The sequence below is a fragment of the Fringilla coelebs genome (genome assembly GCF_963513975.1).
Source record: "Fringilla coelebs genome assembly, chromosome: 17".
NCBI classification, from domain to species: Eukaryota; Metazoa; Chordata; class Aves; order Passeriformes; family Fringillidae; genus Fringilla; species Fringilla coelebs.
The window spans coordinates 3730078-3748041 of NC_140043.1; the positions used below are offsets into that span (position 1 = coordinate 3730078).

At 42.0% G+C, this 17964-nt stretch overlaps 1 protein-coding gene across 4 annotated transcripts in view; it reads left to right on the forward strand.

The window, feature by feature from the left end:
- The window catches only part of CABIN1 (calcineurin binding protein 1), a 112013-nt gene that overhangs the window by 74525 nt on the left and 19524 nt on the right, over positions 1-17964 (forward strand). For all 4 annotated transcript variants that reach the window (XM_084217100.1, XM_084217103.1, XM_084217102.1 and 1 more), the window contains 4 exons: positions 6677-6840; positions 10108-10204; positions 11435-12076; positions 12504-12578. In XM_084217100.1, coding sequence (XP_084073226.1) covers positions 6677-6840; positions 10108-10204; positions 11435-12076; positions 12504-12578 — 978 coding nt within the window. The remainder of the gene's footprint in view (positions 1-6676; positions 6841-10107; positions 10205-11434; positions 12077-12503; positions 12579-17964) is intronic.

A 17964-nucleotide genomic window follows, 5' to 3' on the forward strand; every position in this document is an offset into this window, starting at 1 on the left:
CCAGATTCTGCCTGGCAAGTGGCCAAACCCAGAGCTCTGCAAAGGCCATCTCTAGGCCTCAGTTTCTGTTTCATTAATTCCACCTGAACTTGTAACTCAGCAAGGCATTTCTGGTTTGATTTAATTGCTTATGCAGCAAGGAAATCATTCCCTTTCCCTGCCTCCTGTGTGATGTCCCTGCCTGGTGCTCACAGGCTCCCAAAGTGGCTGTGGTTTGGGTGTTCTTTTCATAGGGTTAAAACCAATTTAAAGTCAAATCAACTGTAAAATGATTTTTCTGGAAATTGAGAAGTCTAAAATTTAAGACCCTACAAATACATTGTATATTGAAGGGAGAAATAAGAGGTGAAAATTGTCCATTATGTTTCTTTATCAGCATATGAAGATTGGAACATGTGGAGCACTTCCATTTGTCAATATTTTTTCATGCTGCTGTCTTGCTAAAATACAGTTACAGAATTCCACAGCTCTTCCAAAATGCATACATGCTGTTTATTCATTTCCAAGTGTGTGTGTATTGAAAAGATAAGAAAATGACAATATTTGCCTTATAGACTAGGAATTGTAATCCTGCTTGTTCTTGACATACTGAAAGGAGGCTGCTGCAGTTTTGCCTTTATTTCTGTTTCCTTTTCCAGGCTGATAAAATGTAATTTATATATTATCATATTTTTTTAATACATTCTGTTACTGTTCTATGTAATAACTATAGTCTGGAAGAACTGGTAGGATTTTCCTGAAATCAGCTCAGTTACAGGGAGCCAGGGTTGCTCAATGACACAGGCCCTGCAGATAATAGTTTTAATACTCTGAATATTCTGCTTTCCTTTCTTAATACTTGTGTGCCCACTTGCATTCCTGTTCACAGAGGCAGAATTGTTCCATTACAGGCTGAATGGCAGTGGGGATGAAGTGAGGAACTGAGGAAGACAAATAATAAAATTATCTGCAGAAAAGAAGAAAAAGTCAAAATCAGGTGACAGAGTAAAATAATGAGAGATATGGGAGGGTGTTAAGGTTGGTTGAGGAAAGGTGGTTTAGAAATTTGCTGCATGGGGGAGGGGGCTGTGGTTTGAATGGTTGTGCTCAGAGGTAGCAGGAAGTTGTGAGTGGAGCACTAAATAAAGCCATGCTGGCAGAGGAGGGTGGGGACATTCAGTGGTCTGTGCTGGACCTTCCTGACTTCAAATACAGAGGTCTCAAACCCTGTGGGTTGAATCTGTTCAGCTTGAAGCATATTCCTTTCCTCTGCAGGCACCCAGAGCGAGACAATAAAATTAAATAAGTGACCAAGAAGACAGGACATGAGTAGAACTGGTAGTATTTCAGTATGTTGTGCTTAACCCTATATAAAAGCAGGGACTTATGAAAGTGGGAGCTTTCACAGCTGTGCTTAGTTCAACTTCATTATTTTGAAATACCATGTAGATTGTTACATTATTAATTTTTGCCTTCCCTGAACCACTTAATTAGTTATTTTGCTAGTTTTGACATACTTTCTAGCAATCTTAAAATAATATTTAAATTATTTTTACTGAAGCTTCTTAGCAGGACATTACTGAGACTGACAAATGAGGAAATGTTTGGTTTTGGTTTGGGCACTTGCAATCCAGTTTGTTGCATGTAGTGCAACTTGAACTTCCAGGGCCCCTTGGAAAAAAAAAAAGGATGAAAAAGAGGAATTAAGTAATGGGAAGTCTTTATTTGTATTAGTGTGGGGTTTATGTGTTTGCTTGTTGTATGTGAATTGGATCATGTGAAGCATGACTTGCATTTCTCCATTTCCATGGAGCAGGGAGGGAGTAAAGTTTGATCAGTGCTCAGAAAATGGCTCTCCCTGGAGCTGTGCCTGGCAGCAGCAGCCATCCCCAGGGAACTTTGGGCTTTGCTGGGATCTGTCAGCCTCTCCTCCTCAGAGAGGCATTCCTAAACCCCAGGGAATCCCCTCCCCTAAAGTTCTGGAGTAAGCAGCATGGAGGAATAATAAGCACTTCCTTCCTTGCTATTTTCAGTGCCTGCACTAGAAAGTCCCAGAGTGCTGCAGCTCCGTCCTCTGCTGCTCGCCCTCCTCCCGAGCCTGCAGCTCTGCAGGGGCAGGCACAGCCCCAATCCCAAGCTGAAAAAGAATTGTACAAGTGTCACCAGCATTATGGCAGCCTGGCTTCATTATTCAGTTTTATATTTAATGTCATGTTCAGTATTAAGTTCTCTGCAGGGTTTTCACTACTCCCAGATTTATTTTTTCCTAGCAGTGTGTGTCAGGCTTCCCCCGCCCCCACTCTTGCAGCGTGTTTGTTTTGCCAGGAAGGCATGGAGAGCAGCCTGATGTTTTGGATCCTGAGAGGCATTTTGGACTTGTTGGAAGTGTCTCACTCCTTCCTCTGGTTTGGTGTAAACAGCTCTGCTGGCTGTGGCAGCAGGGAGGAGAACCTTTCAGCAGTGGCGATGGTGGCCAGCAAACACGAGCGGGCGTTGGATGTAAAATCCCTTCTGTGGCCAGAGCTGGAGACATTTTGTCAGGTACCCTGAGTGGCCATAACCAGCTACAAAACCTTCCAAAGAGCTGGGAATCGTTGGCACAAGGATCTGCACTCTTCTGTGAGTGTACTTTCAAGAGAGGTACTTTGCCAACAAATCTCAATTTTCAAGTGATGATATAAAACCTTCAGGAACTGTTATTCAGTTTAACTAGTCTTCTCCCCCTTTACAGACTTGGCATTTGTATATTTCTTAAGCTTTGTTAAAAGTAATAAAAACCTAACATTGAGCTGCTTAAAAAAAGTTGCAGTGTGTGATCTGAATTTGGAAGTATTCTTCCTGAAGTTTATTGATATTTAGAAAGGAAAAATTAATACCTGATGGGCTTTATTAAACTTCTCTTTGGAAGAGATCTAAACAAGACATTCTGTAGTTTCTGACTGAAATCACAGTCTTAAAAGTTCCATATGACTCATGAAAGGAGCTCTGATAAACTCACTTTACCCTCAGTGTTTTGCATATTGCTTAACACAATCTCAGTGATGGAATGAAGATTGCTCTGGTGGCAGGTTTCTTTCTGCTCTTGCCTCCAGGCTGCCTGTGGAACAGGCAGCTGTGGAACATTGGACCCCTATCTATTGCTGTTTTGCATTTATGAAGCTGCAAGTCAACACATGAAAAGTTAGTGGCTTTCCTTTTCAAATCAGCCCTACTTTTGTAATTGCAGTGGGAAACCTGACACTCCTAATGTGGGTTTTAATTTAACCTCTTCAAATGTGCCCTGTTGTGGAAGACAGCAGAATTCTCCAAAATATACAACTTTGTTTCTATCTGAGGGGCTTTTCCCTGGGTTTCTGGATGCAGTTTTTACATTCTGTCATTAAAAATGGCTCTAATACTCAATTGTTGTAATTTCCAGGCTAGCATTAAAATGGATACATGGGATATATGAGAAGGAGCTGTAAAATTATTTCCAGCTAATTCCAGATACGGTATCTGATCCAAGTGATCCTCCTGATTCAAATGAAGGATGAGATAATGCTGAAAAAGACCAGGAACCTACCTACACATTGGCAGTGTTCCACTCCTCCAGTGTGCTGGAGTTGACCATAAATTGTTTTGTGTAGTTAAATTGGCTAAGTAGGTTGTTGCAATGTGGTGCCATTATGAGGCATTCACTTGTTTTGGGATTTGGCAGGAACCCAGTTTACATACGTGCAGAGAAGCAAAAAATAGCAGCTCCAGAATGTGTGTTTCATCTGTGGGCTGAAAGGAGAGCCATTGTATGGTTTGGAGGAAGAAAAAGCATCTCTGTTGAAATAGAAGGATGTGCTGGTTTACAGAGCTGTCACCTGCAGGATCTGTGTGTGCCTGTGGGCTGCAGAGCTCCCTGAGCAGGTGAGCTCTTGGCCACCAGGCCATGGGAGGTGTTTGTGGACATTGCTGGCAAGGGGAGGAGGCAGTGCCTGTGCCTGGGGCTTGGTCATGGTGCTGGTTTAGATACAGTCTGGAAAAGGGAAACTACAAAAAAGAGCTTGAAAGAAAGCTTCAGGGAGCAAAGAGGAAGAACAGCTTTATTGTGATCACTAGGGAGTAAGAGCATGAGGAAAAGCAAGAGCAAGAAAATTTGGCAGATTAGTCTGTGCATTATATCCAGTTGAAGTCACTGTTTTCCATGTAAAAACACTGATATTAAACCTCTGATATTTCTGTGTTGTTTTTTCCTAAGTTCCTATACATCTTATGGAGTGGAACCAGAGATTTTCTGCAGACATGCAAGGGAAAGGTCCATTTTACACAGGGGGTTTTGGATTTGCCTTTCTGGTCAAATGTCATTTATGGTTGCAGCAATCATTTTCCTTGTTTCCACTTTGTATTAAGTTCTGAAGAGTTTTGATCACATTGAAAGTAAAGCTAAACAAATCGAAGCAAGACCTTTAAACAAAGATAGAGGAGTAAATATTTGTATATCCTGCCCTCTGAACAGGTTTGGAAAGCCAAACTCTGTTTCAGTCAGGTACTCCTATCAATGATACTATTCTTTCTGCCTTGTCACAGAATTGTTTACATGATCAGAGGATTTTCATCTTAGAAAGCTGCTACAGGAAAAGCTTCAGAACCAAACAAAGCACGAGGGAAGGGCTTGCAGTGATGCAGCAGCAGGTTTTGTGAATGATCATAAGTCCATCCTAACATGCAAACATGGTATTATGTGCAGTTCATTTTTTCAGGTGTGGTTGACCAGGGTGCTGACAGCATCCACAATAAACACCTGAAAACAATCTCATTAGATGTATTAGACAGGGCAAAATCTGAGCTAACTAACCCTAATTAAATTATATTTGCTATCAGCCTCCAGCCTTGCTCCCCAAAGATTCCCTTGTCCCAGAAATTTAATTAGAAGGATCAGGATGTATGGCCAAGTATTTGAATCTGCCACTAGAAAATGGATTCTGCTGAGGAATCTAATTCTTCCTATTGGACTGGTTAGTCCACAGTGAACACTGATGAGATCAAGGATCTAACCAAGTTCCTAAGACATTTAATAACAGATTGTTTGAAAACAGAAATTTGCTGTGACTGCATATTAACAGCTTTCAGGCCAGGAAAACTTACTTCAGGTTACTTCTTATTTTTTATGGTTAGTTGAGCTTTGACTTAGTAAGGTGTGTTCATTGACATTGAAGAAAAATGCACAGTGTAATTTGGGCTTTGCTTGCTTTTCTTGGAGCACTTCAGAAGCATATTTAGAAGCTGTGGCCTCTGTGAGCCTTCCTACTGGCAGGAATCAATTGACTTCAAATCCTTATCTCACTGTCTGGGAGAGCTCAACTTTTATCTGTCCCTTTTCCCCCTGTTCCTCTGTGATTTTCCACATGTTGCAGATTCTGTCCCTTATTTTCCCAGGTGTGTCCTTTTCAGCTGGATCCCTGTGTGAAGGTTTCCCTTGTCTCCCCTCTACAGGGAATCTGGTTGGATCCCCATGTGAAGGTTTCCTTTCCCCCTGTAGTTGTGTTTTTTTCAGCTGGATCCCCCTTTGAAGGTTCCTTTCCCCTCTGCAGGGGATCTGGTTGTGTTTTTTTTCACTTGGATCCCTGTGTGAAGGTTTCCTTTCCCCCTCTGATTGTGGTTTTTTCAGTTGGATCCCTGTGTGAAGGTTTCCTGTTGTGTCCTTTCCAGCTGGATCCCCATTTGAAGGTTTCTGTCCCCTCTGGCTGTGTTGTTTTTCAGCTGTATCCCCATTTGAAGGTTTCTGTCCTCTCTGGCTGTGTTGTTTTCAGTTGGATCCCCATTTGAAGGTTTCCTTTCCCCCTCTGGCTGTGTTTTTTCCAGCTGGATCCTCATCTGAAGTTTCCCTTTCCCCCTGTAGTTGTGTTTTTTTCAGCTGGATCCCCATTTGAAGGTTTCCTTTTCCCCCTCTGCAGGGAATCTGATTGTGTCCTTTTCAGTTGGATCCCTGTGTGAGGGTTTCCTTTCTCTTTCTGGCTGTGTTTGTTTCAGCTGGATCCCCATTTGAAGGTTTCCTTTTCCCCCTCTGCAGGGAATCTGGTTGTGTCCTATTCAGTTGGATCCCTGTATGAAGGTTTCCTGTTGTGTTTTTTCAGCTGGATCCCCATTTGAAGGTTTCCTTTCCCCTTCTGGCTGTGTTTTTTCCAGCTGGATCCCCATGTGAAGGTTTCCCTTTCCCCCTGTAGTTGTGTTTTTTTCAGCCAGATCCCCATCTGAAGGTTTCCTTTTCCCCCCTCTGCAGGGAATCTGGTTGTGTCCTTTTCAGCTGGATCCCCATTTGAAGGTTTCCTTTCCCCCTCTGACTGTGTTTTTTTCAGCTGGATCCCCAATTGAAGGTTTCTGTCCCCTCTGGCTGTGTTGTTTTCAGCTGGATCCCCATCTGAAGTTTCCCTTTCCCCCTCTGGCTGTGTTTTTTCCAGCTGGATCCCCATTTGAAGGTTCCCTTTTTCCCCTCTGCAGGGAATCTGATTGTGTCCTTTCCAGCTGGATCCCCATCTGAAGGTTTCCCTTTCCCCCTGTAGTTGTGTTGTTTCCAGCTGGATCCCCATGTGAAGGTTTCTGTCCCCTCTGGCTGTGTTTTTTTCAGCTGGATCCCCATTTGAAGATTTCCTTGTTCCCCCTCTGCAGGGAATCTGGCTGTGTTTTTTCCAGCTGGATCCCCATGTGAAGTTTCCCTTTCCCCCTGCAGGGCATCTGGCGCATCCCCGTGGATGAGATCGACCGGCCGGGCAGTTTCGCGTCTCATATGAACCGCTCCATCGTGCTGCTGCTCAACGTGCTCTCGCAGCTCAGGGACTACAACACCCTGCTCAAGGTCTCATCCATGCTGCAGAGGACCCCTGATCAGGGAAAGTACGAGACATTTCTTGCATTTGAAGCTGATTTTTGTAAAGCTTTCCAGTGTGTTTTGTTCGCTGTGTGACTGTTTTATTTAAAGCTGTTCTTTGTTTAGGGAAAAAAGTCTTCAGACAGGTTCCCTTGGGAAGGGAGTGGAATTGTTGGTTTGCTTGGGTTTTACAGAAATGGGGGAACTGAGAGGTGTTTTCAAAGATTTTATTCTATTATCTGTCTCAATGAATAGTGAGACACAAAAGATATAAAACTCAACACTGTTTTATCAAAAATTAACTTATTTCCTAGTTACTATACCTTATAAATGTTTTTCAGCTTATTAACTTCTACTACACAGTACTATTATTACTTTAATGCTATTATTAATTTAATGCTATTATTACTTCTAATGCTATTATTACTTCTATTACTATTATTACTTCTAATACTAATTACCTTTATTTTTTCCCTACGTACTTCTACTACAATGTATCTTTCACAATTCAAATTCTCTAAAATATCTAGTCTTTTTACAAAGTCATATTTTAAAACTAATTAAAGCTTGGTTTCAGTTCAATCTCTCTCTCTTAACAATGTCATCTCTATTCCATAATAGGTCAACACACTTTATCTCAGTGTTTACATACAGATGTGTAAGACCATGTGAGCTTTCTATCAACAAACCCATTTCCCACATGGAACCATGGTTCATTTTTCTCAGGATTAGGATTCTGTAAGGCAGCCTGGAGTTTCTCTGCATTTCTGCTGAGACCCAGAGCAGCCATGGGGGTGCCTTAGCAGCCTTACAGAGGTGGAGTGTCACGTGGAGGGATTCTCTGGATGAGCAGAGCGTGACTTGGGCACCCTGTGCCGGCCCTTGCGTAAGAGCCGAGCGCGGCGCGGGAGGTCATGGCCCAGCATCCTGCCTTCCTGTAATCCCTGATGGCCTGAACAATGCCTCTGTGCCTCTTGGCAGCTGATGCTATTTAAAAAGCTTATCCTGTTCAGGGGTGATCTAATTTTAATTGCATTAACCTTATTTAAGAAAAAAGAAGCTCTTAGTGTGAGCTATATATGGGCTCGTATCAATGGGAAGACCAAAATAAACATGCAAGGAAAACACTGAGGTAAAATTCTAGTAGGTTGTCCTGTGGGAAATGTTGAAATTGGTCTCTGGCAAATGTTTAAGAAATGAAACGTGAATGATTGATGGCAATAAGTTGGAGGCATCGAAGGTTTCTTTGTGTGTTTTTGAATGTGAGTGCATGTGAATTTGCATGGATTGTAGTGAGTCTGGGAATATGTCACCACTTGTTCAGCAAACTTGAAGCCAAAAATACTTTGACTTTTAACATATCAGAAGGACTGAACCATAGAAGGTTTCAATTTCTGTCCTAAGCAAGCCCATAGCTGTACTAAAAATATTATGTTATTTGTAAGTCTAGACTGAATTCAAAAAACAAATAATTTGACATGCTAGATCAGCCAGTGCCAGCCATGGTGAGGTGCAGTTGTTAGAGGAACTCAGAAATACAGATAATTCTGGGTGTGTCTGGTATATGCCTGGAACAACCCTCTTTTTAAAAATAGGGTGGTTGTAGTTATTACTGAACTAATGAGGAGTCAGATGTTTATGGTTTGCTTTTCAGAGAAAAGAGAACAAAATTACCAATTTAACCTAAAATCATAGAGAGGAAATATGTGTATTTAAAATGTTGGCCTTTTGACTGAAATAGTACCCTTCAGAGTTATTTACTTGATTTCTAGGCCTCTCATTCAAACCAGCTAATTCTGAAATAGAAATTAAGTTTTCCATTAAATGTGATTAGGTGGGATTGACAGCTGGAAGTGTTTTGCTTGAAAGCAGACTAAAACATTGTGTCCAAATACACTGAAATTACAGTGCTCTAGTAAATGAAATGAAGCTCTAGAGTGAATGTTTTACACATACAATATTATTTTTTTGTAATAGTAACTAGGAAAAAAGCTAGTAGCACACCCATGAACCCAGGATTTTTAGAGCTAAAAATCCTGGGTTCAAAGGCAACTGATATGATCAAAGAGAGAGGATTTGCTGATGTCCTTAATCTCACATTCATGCTTTATCCAGAACATGAAAATCACCTGAGAGTTCAGCATAGCTTTGTGTAACTATAAGGCTCTTTTTCAAAAAAAGGATTGAATAAAAAGCTGGTATTTGAGGGGCACAGAGGGCTTGATACAAGGCAACTGTAAATCTGGTTGCCTGGTTTGCTCTGGGTTTGGTTGCTTGGTGTTTTCCCATTTCTGCCCTTCCCTCTGGTTGCAGGCAGAGCTGTCTTCTGCTTCATTTGTGTCCTCTCTGATCTTGTGGGGAGGGGAGAAGTGGAGGGAAACAAAGCTAAAGGGTTAAATCCCAATATTGTTATATATCAGAATACACCTGTAGATTTTTGTTTGTTTCTTGTGCTTTAAAGTTGTTGTGTTGGCTTTTTCTTGTTTTTCTTTCACTGTCCTGTGTTTTGGTTTGAAAAGCCAGGTGTGTGCTGAGGAGGGCAGGAGCCTCCCCTGAAATGGAAAATGCAAACCTCCTCCATCTGAATTGTTATAATTTTGAAATTAAGGGGATCTCAGGCAAAGGCATGGGAATAGGAATGACAGTTCTTTACTAGAAAAATTAAAAATATAAATGCAATAGTACAAACAATAAAACACCACTGCCAGAGTGAGAGCAGTCCCTGTCCCCTGTGTGTCAGGGTGGGGGCACAGCCCCATCCCAGGGGGGCTCAGCCCTCCTGCAGTGCCAGCTGTGGCTCTGCTGCAGCAGGATCCTGCACAAGGGGGGAGTTTTGCTCTGCAGCTGCAGGGCTGCTGGAGATGGGCCTGCTCTCCCTCTGGGAATGCAGGGCAGGAGAAAGCTGCTCCTCTGGGAATGCAGGGGGCAAAGGCTGCTGTGCTGTTCCAGGGCAGATTGTATCCAGGTAGGAATGCTTGGCTCCTGCCCTGGGCAGAGCATCTCCCCATGGGATGATGGAATTTGATGAGCCCTGCAGGGACACTCACTGGCCATGGACAGAAGATAATTAATAATTAATGGCCCATGAACAAACAGATCTCCTGGAGGGGGAATTGGTGTGGGAGAGATAAAGAAAACTGCCCCATGAACAGCAGAGAAGTGCCCCACCATAACAGATGGCAATAAAACACACACCCCAGCTAAATCTTGCAACCTGAGACAGTCCTGGTTCTTGCTTTGGAGTGCTGGGAGCTTTTGGCAGCTAACTCCATTTCTCTCTCTCCTGGGCACAGGAAGTACCTGCGTGATGCCGATCGCCAGGTGCTGGCCCAGCAAGCCTTTGTGCTCACAGTGAAGGTGCTGGAGGACACTCTCAACGATCTCACACAGGTGAGGCAGCAGGGCACTCCATGGCTCTCACTTAGTAATTAGCTTTTGCAGTGTTCACTCATTCCTTACATCTCCTGAGATTGAAGGGCTGCAGTTACAAGCACTTACTCCCAATACCTTTTGTTTATGTGCCACTACACAGAAAATTTTCTTCCAGCATTGTTGATTTTTTGGTTTTGAATTTCAGTAACAAATACAGCTTGCAGTAAGAATTGCAAGATTGCAGGAAGTTTGGCCTGACTGTCCCTTAAACATCAAATAATGGTAGATACATGTAGTGTTCAAGCTCTCCATTTTCAGGTGGGGTCTGTAAGAAAATGAACTAAGATTCCTCTTGCAAAACAGACCCAGACAGCTTGGACAGTCTACATGCCTAGACACTTTTCACTGCTAGTCCTTGACAGCACCACACTTATTATTGCATATAATTGTAATGTAGGTTTAGTTTTTAAAAGCCATCCAGAAGCTAATCAGTTCCCAGGCTAAGGGATCTGGATATTGGAACTTTACTTGGTAAGTTCATTCAAGGAAGGGCTTGTTCCTGAGGGTTTTCTAAGTTCACAGACTATAGGTTTAACTAACTAAATGAAAACGTTGTCAAGAACACTGGAACTCTGTATATTAAATGGTTTGTTCATAAATCTGGGTGTAAGAGTTGTATCATTATAAATTTTTGAAAGAAATGATGATGTACTGAGGTTTTCTACCTTTGGAACACCCCCAAAGAAAAGGTACAAAAAGTAAAATACTACAGCAGGCTTTTGCCTACTGCTTGATCTATTAACAAGAAGGTTGTGTAAGAACAAGGAAAGGAAAGAGGCTTAAACTTGAGCTTGATCTGCAGCTGCCAAAAGAAACAGATTTGGTTTTGATTTCAATATGTTAGAAGAAAAATTATTGCAGTTAATATCTTGGATTTCATTTAGTTGGATCCCTTAGCATGGACTGAAGTAGTGAGGGAAAATAAACACTGTGGCTTTGGTTCAGCCTGAGCTGTTGGAAAACACTTCTCTGTGGTGTTTTCACTTATTAAAATACTGCTAATTGTAAGATTTGTGGCCTGGATTAATTAATATTGAGGAACAAAAAAGAATTAACATAGAATAAATGCATTTTCTTCAGCAGAAGCAGAAATGAAAGGTACTGGTCAATAATCATGAGAGTGACAGCTGTGCTCAAATGCTTTTTTGATTTCAATGATAACAGAGAAGAACGATTTCTTTTATTAAGGTTTCAGAAGATCAGAGTTCCAAGTCTTCTAGCCTTGCTTCAGGAAGGATGACAACAGACGTGTCCAACAAAAGCAGTGCTGAAGAGGGGAAGGATGTGCTTCCCAAAAAGGCGGTTCTGTCAGATGGAGCCGTGCATGGTACTGAGAACGGAGTGAAGGAGGTGACCCAGGGACAAATCCCCAATGCCATGGACATGTTGGAACAAGAGGACAGGAGTGACAAGGAGATTAAAGAGCTTCCTGGCCCTGGTTCAGCTGAGCCTATGGATCTTGATGGCTTTTCCAATGACCCTGAAAAAATTGATTCTTCCTGTAAGCGCAGCGAGCTGGAGCGGCTGCAGCCCGGCAGGAGCTCCAAGGACAGGGCTCCCGAGAGCAGGACTCCAGAACTTTCCTTGGAGGAGCTCAGTATCAGCTCAAAACACCAGCAGCAGGCAGCTAAAGGAACAATTCAAGCAGCACCTACAGAAGAACCTGTCCAGAGGTCAAGCAGGAAGAGGAAATTACTTGAGGATGTGGAGTCTGGAAAAACACTTCTGCTCGATGCTTACCGGGTCTGGCAGCAGGGCCAGAAGGTTATGGCCTATGACCTGGGCAAAATTGAGAAGATCATGTCTGAAACATACATGCTGATTAAACAGGTATTGTAGGATCAATTGTCATTTCTCTGTGCGGCCTCAGACATGGTTTTAGGATCTAACAGGAATTGCTAAACTCGCCCTATATCTGTTTGAAACCTGGGGAGATTAACACCTCCCAAAGAACCATCCTCTTGACAAGGCCATTGCTGGGGATAGGGAGTAGGACTCTCCATGTTTTGAAACTGAATTTCTGAGATGAGTTAAGAGCTGTAGTACCACTTACATGGTGTTTGTTCAGCTAAATGTTAGTTTGAATTGAGAGAGCTGAGTATTTATCTTTGGGGATGTGCTCCTGAATAATTTAAGGTCAGCATTTTGCTGTAGAACTGCTGCTTCCATGCTCTACATCCCCATTTCATCTCAATTTAATTAGATTTATAGATGAGCTAAGTAATTATGACTTCATTAGTTGTGGTTCTGTGTTCAGGTGGATGAAGAAGCAGCACTTGAACAGGCTGTCAAGTTTTGCCAGGTGCATATGGGAGCATCAGCACAGAAACAGGTAAGCTCTGAACCTTTGGGTGATGCTTTAATGAGTCTGTCCAGGCAGATCTGCAGCTGAGTGTCTGCAGCACCTAGAAATGCCTCCTTGCCTTGTGTTGGTGCCTTATCTGAGATGAGTTGGGCTACATTAGAAGGAAGATCACCCCCTTTATTAGTGCTCCTGTTTATGGCAGGCTTGCAGGATAATTTTCTTGCCCAAAAGCTTTTGAGGAAACCCCAAACAATCTTCAAATTGAAATATTTATGGCATGCTACAATTTCCCTAATGTCCACATCACAGCCCAGAATTTCATGGATGGTAATTCCTTCTCTCTGCTCCCTAAGGGCTGCAGCCTCATCAGCTCCTGCCTTGCTGGCATTGCACTCTGCTCCAGAGATACCAGCTGGACTTTCTTTAACTCTGTTAGTAACAAACTGTTACTCCGTTTGTTTTTAGCTTGTAGTTTCTGGGTTTACCCAGCAAACAATTATATGAGCTTTAAATGGATCGTTATTTCTCAGTTCTTAATGTGAAATCAAAGCCAAGAAGAAAACTGGATGAATGGATATATTTATTGGTGTTCATTTTGCAGCCCCAAAGTATTTACTAGGTTTGTATTTTCCATAATTTTTGTTCAGTTAAAATGTGCTTTTGTACAGTGCATCTCTCAGCAGAGTAATAGGAGAGGATGTAAGAGGAAAGGTAGGTTTTTTTCCTTTATTAGGTTTTCATGAAAGTAACTTCCTCCAATTTGTGCCCCTCAGAAAGTCAGTAACATTGTTCCACTGAACTGTAGAAATGAACAGAAATGTCAAGAGAGGTATTTAGTGGAAGTGTTGGCTTGCTTGTAGCCTGGTATTTCAGGTTTAAAATGTTGTTAATAAATAAATGTTAGCTCAGCACGGTAAGCCTTTTTCAGTTTATTTTGGGGAAAAAATAGACATTATCACACTGTGATTTATGACTTCAAAATAAAAAGAATTTGCTAGAAATCTTCTTTAAAAAGTAATGTTACTGTTGTTTTTTTGGATGTGTTCACCTTTTTAAAAAACACTCACCAAATTCTCCTTTATCAACCCAATTCCTTGCTGGGCTTTCTTGAAGGTTCTGGGAATGTCACTGCTATTCCAGTCCTTCCAGCAGAGTCACCAGGTACTCAGGCATGTGGCAAAACATGAGATTGGTGAAAAACCTGCACAGAAACTAATCCTGAGAGTAGACACAATAGGTGAGCTAGTATTTAACAGCACTGGAAGCAAGAAGATTTCCTGTTAAATCACTTGAAATAAAACATGCCCCTTCACATGCTGCACTTGGAAGCTTTCCCTTTTAGGAAGCAGCCCCAGCTAACGAGGTTATTACATCCTGCACTCTCATTTTGCTCTGCTTCTAGCAGGATCCTGCAAGCTGTGTGAAGCTGCTCCTACAGCACTGTGAATTAGTGTGGAGACACAGGAATAGCCACTCTTGTAGACATCTGTCTGTTTTCAGCAGACTGAATCCTGTTTTATTTAAAATTGGCAAGTATTTGCCTTCTGTAAGCAAATGATGTCATGTACAGAGCTGCTGCAGCAGGGGGAAATGCTTTGTTCCTGGATGGTTTGAGTGGGTTTGCAGGGCCTGTGGTTCTTCAGTCACTTAGCCCAAGAAATTGACAGTTAAAAAAAAAAAAAGGCACAAAATCCACCTTGATATCTGTCTTTGTCAGCTGGCTGTTGTAGTTTAAAGTTGCAGGGTTATATTGTTTCTTTATGAAAGTTTTCACTTGCTGCTAAAATTATGTATTACTTAAATTCTGGCTTTTCAACTTTCTTCCAGACCAGGCAGAGTTTCTAACCTAAATATTCAACAACTATGTTAAAACCTCCTTCTCTGCCTCTCCAGGCACAAGCAGGATACAACAGAGCAGTCCTGAGAGGAACTGGACAAAGTGGGTCCTTGCACTGCTGTGAGCAGATCTAATCTTTTTAATGGCTTGGCAAGGCTGTGACCCTTTGCCTTGGTTTCAGAAATCCTCTCTAGTTCTTAGGAGTGTTTTGAGCCTATGAGAGCCACATCACCTACAAAGTCAGCTAAAAACATGGCAAGTGCCTGAGGAAGGTTGGATTCCAGCTTTGAAGGAGGCAGAAAAAGTCAGTGGTACAAAACCTTGCCATGATAAGTTCCAGTGCTCCTGGAGGACTGGAGAAATTGCATTGTTTTCCATTAGGACATTCCAGAAATTGATGTAAAATTATGTTCTGTGTTGCTGGGACATTTCTTTCAGTATTCAATATTAATATTTTGTTTAGTGATATATTAATCAACCCTAGCACATTTTCACAATTTCCAGAGCAGTGATGCAATATTTTTAAGTGCTGATATTAATGCTGCTGTGGAGAAAGGTGTGGCCAAAAGGAATTCCTCCAGTTTTTGTCCTTTTCCCTTTAAATTCTTAAATGTGAATAAGACTTGTGACATACACCTATCAAATGGGCTGAAATCCAGTGGTGGTGGCTGGATCTTTAGCAATCAAGTAACTAAAGTTACCCAGGAGATTACCTGACCTTCTGAGCAAGCAGCATTTTGAAGGTTTCCTGTTCTTTTCTTTGATTTTTCTGTCTGAGAATGTTATCTGAAAGATTTGCAGAGATCCTGAATGCAGTCAGCTCAGTTGCTCTGAGTTATATTTTTAGTCTTGCCAACTGTGATTTTCATATGAAATTAATGGTCCCTGGAAATGGAGTCCTTGTTGAGGGAGGAGGAAAGATTGAGGCTGGTTTGATTTTGAAGTAGCATTGTACTTCAGTATCTGCTCCTGAGGACCAGGAGGGGACATGTTGGCAGAAAGCAATGCTGAGGATTCTAGATAATTAGAGAATTCCTAATTAGCCTTTCCATTGACTGCCTAAAATTGCTCTTGGGAAATTCTTCATTTTATGCTGTTCAGGACATATTGACATGGGAAAGTTATTGCAGTACAAGCTAAGGATGAAGCTTTGTATTGCACAGAATATTCTGTAATGCATGTGGAGATACTTTAGTTTAAGAACCCATCTGTCTTCTGTTTTCCTGCAATCTGAAAAGGTATTTTTATTATATTAATATTAAATTCCTTAATACTAAAAGTATTCAGCAGTGTTGAAAGTCAAGACAGTTAAAACTCTGTGGTTGTGTGTTGGGATCTAATCTATCACTAATCCTGAGAACTGAATTTATAGAAAACAAATACTTTAAAACATTGTAAAAATCACCATTGCACACAGGGCTGGATTTAACATCTCTAAAAATACAAGAGTGTTCAGAGGCAAAGTTCCAAAATGCCACTGAGTCTCTGGGCCTGGGCTGTGACCCCTGAGGATTTGGGACTCAGTGTGGAAAGCCCTGGTAACGGGTGGTGTTGTAGGAGCTGAAATTTCTATTGGCTCTTCGAGGTATAGTATATCATCCAAATGTCATGAGAAGGGGCTATTTCAACATTGCTGAGTTATTTAAGACTCACTGCTGCCTTAGCCAAAAAATCCTTGCTCTGGGACCAACTCCATCCCTGAAGTGTCAGGGAGAGAAAGGAAATTTTCAACTGCTCTTTCCTGCTCCATCTGCCAGGCCTTGAGCTCTCCCTGCTTGGTTCTGGCTGCCCAAATCCTGCCTTTCACCTTTTGCTTCCCTCTCCTCCTCCTCAGGAGCACAACCACGGCCACCTTCTCCCCCTGGCTGCTGCCAACCTCCAGGTGCTTTCCCCATTTCCCTCTCTCAACCTCCAGTCAAAACACATCAGCAGATTTCAGTGGCAGCTCTAATTAAAAGTGATGCTTCATGAAGCTACCCCCAGAATCAAAACAATGACTTTTATTACAAACACAATCAGGTTATGCAAATGAGCCTTTCAGGCTCCTGGCAGGCTGCCAGGATGATCCTTGATTTTGTAAAGTTTTGCTGCTGCTGTAATAGAAAAGTGTTGTTTTATATAGAAGTGTTGTAACAGAAAAGTGTTGTTTTATGTGGAAGTGTTGTAATAGAAAAGGGTTGTTTTATGTGGAAGTGTTGTAGTAAAAGGTGCTGGTTTAGTGCCCTTCCTGCCCCTCCCTAGATCCAGAACAGGTCACTGGGGTCTTGGTTTCTCCCTCCACCAGTGTTTGCCCTTTCCCAGGGCTGGTGATCAGTAGTCTGAATCCACAGCTTCATCCTGAGGAGTTTCCTGGGGTCATGGGTGGGTTTGCTCTGTGAGGGCTGTGCTGAACCCACACCCAAGAAGCTCAGGTGGACTCTGGAGCGTGGCTCTGGTGCTGGGACCTTACAGGGAATGTGATATTCCCCTTGGAACAGGAGAACATTTTCTGCTGTGAGTGAAGCTAGAGGGCACTGCCATGGATTTTTGCCCTTCTGCTGTGGAATGCAGTCAGCACTGCAGTGACATGGGCTCTCAGGCATTTTTTTTCAAGGAGAAAACTTGAAAGTGACTTCTTTGAACTGCCTTGGGTGTCTAGAGCGTTTTCTTCTCAAATTCTCACATTAAAAAAAAACCCACAAAGCAACAAACCACCAAGCTGCTCTCTTCAGGAAACAGCTCACAGCCTTCTGTAAAGGCACTTTGCTGGGAATGGGAGGAGATTAGGAGAATATTAAATAATTAGAAAATAATCATCTTCTACCTCATGTGTTTTCTCCCCCTTTTTGTTCCACCCACATGCTGCTAATTTTCATCTTTTCTTCCTGCACATCAAGACGTCAGAGACTGCTTACAGAAAAAGTTGTTTTTCCTGAGTTGTCTGTATGCTTTATTAATGCAGCAAAGATGACAAGAAAGGAGGGGGAAGGAGGAGGTGGGGATGGGGGGGACAAAAGGACGAGCTCTTTCATGGTCTCCTACCAAAGGGTGACCATTTTGCTCACTGTTGCATTTGCCAGTTGCCATGGCATCCCCCTCTCACTCTATCCTGGAGGTGTATTCTTGATATAATTAACAGCTCTCCTCCTTCTGTCTCCTGCAGAAAGCAATCATTAAGTGAACATGAAGGAAAGAAAAGACACTTTTTATCTTTTACTTTGTATATTAATGTTTTTCATCCTGCTACCTGGTCTCTCTTGGTCCAATAATGATGATTTTGTGGATGGAAGTGTTGCTGTAACATGGCTGCCAGGGTAGAGCAGGGCATTGAGCCCCTGCTTGCATTTGTGTTAATGGGGAGTTTAATTAGGCTAGAGTTCAATCTTATGTGTGTAAACCTTTGCTATTTTCTCTATATAAAGTGATCCTGGGAAATACAAGGTTCTTCAGAGTCCTGATCATGGATATTGTTGGTATTTGTGATGCACCTAGAAGAAAACTTCCAAATGTTATTTCTTTCAAATGCTGCTGTAGAGAGATTGAGGGGAGAAAAAAAAAAAAAAGAATGGACAGGTATAATTAAATTAAAACACAATA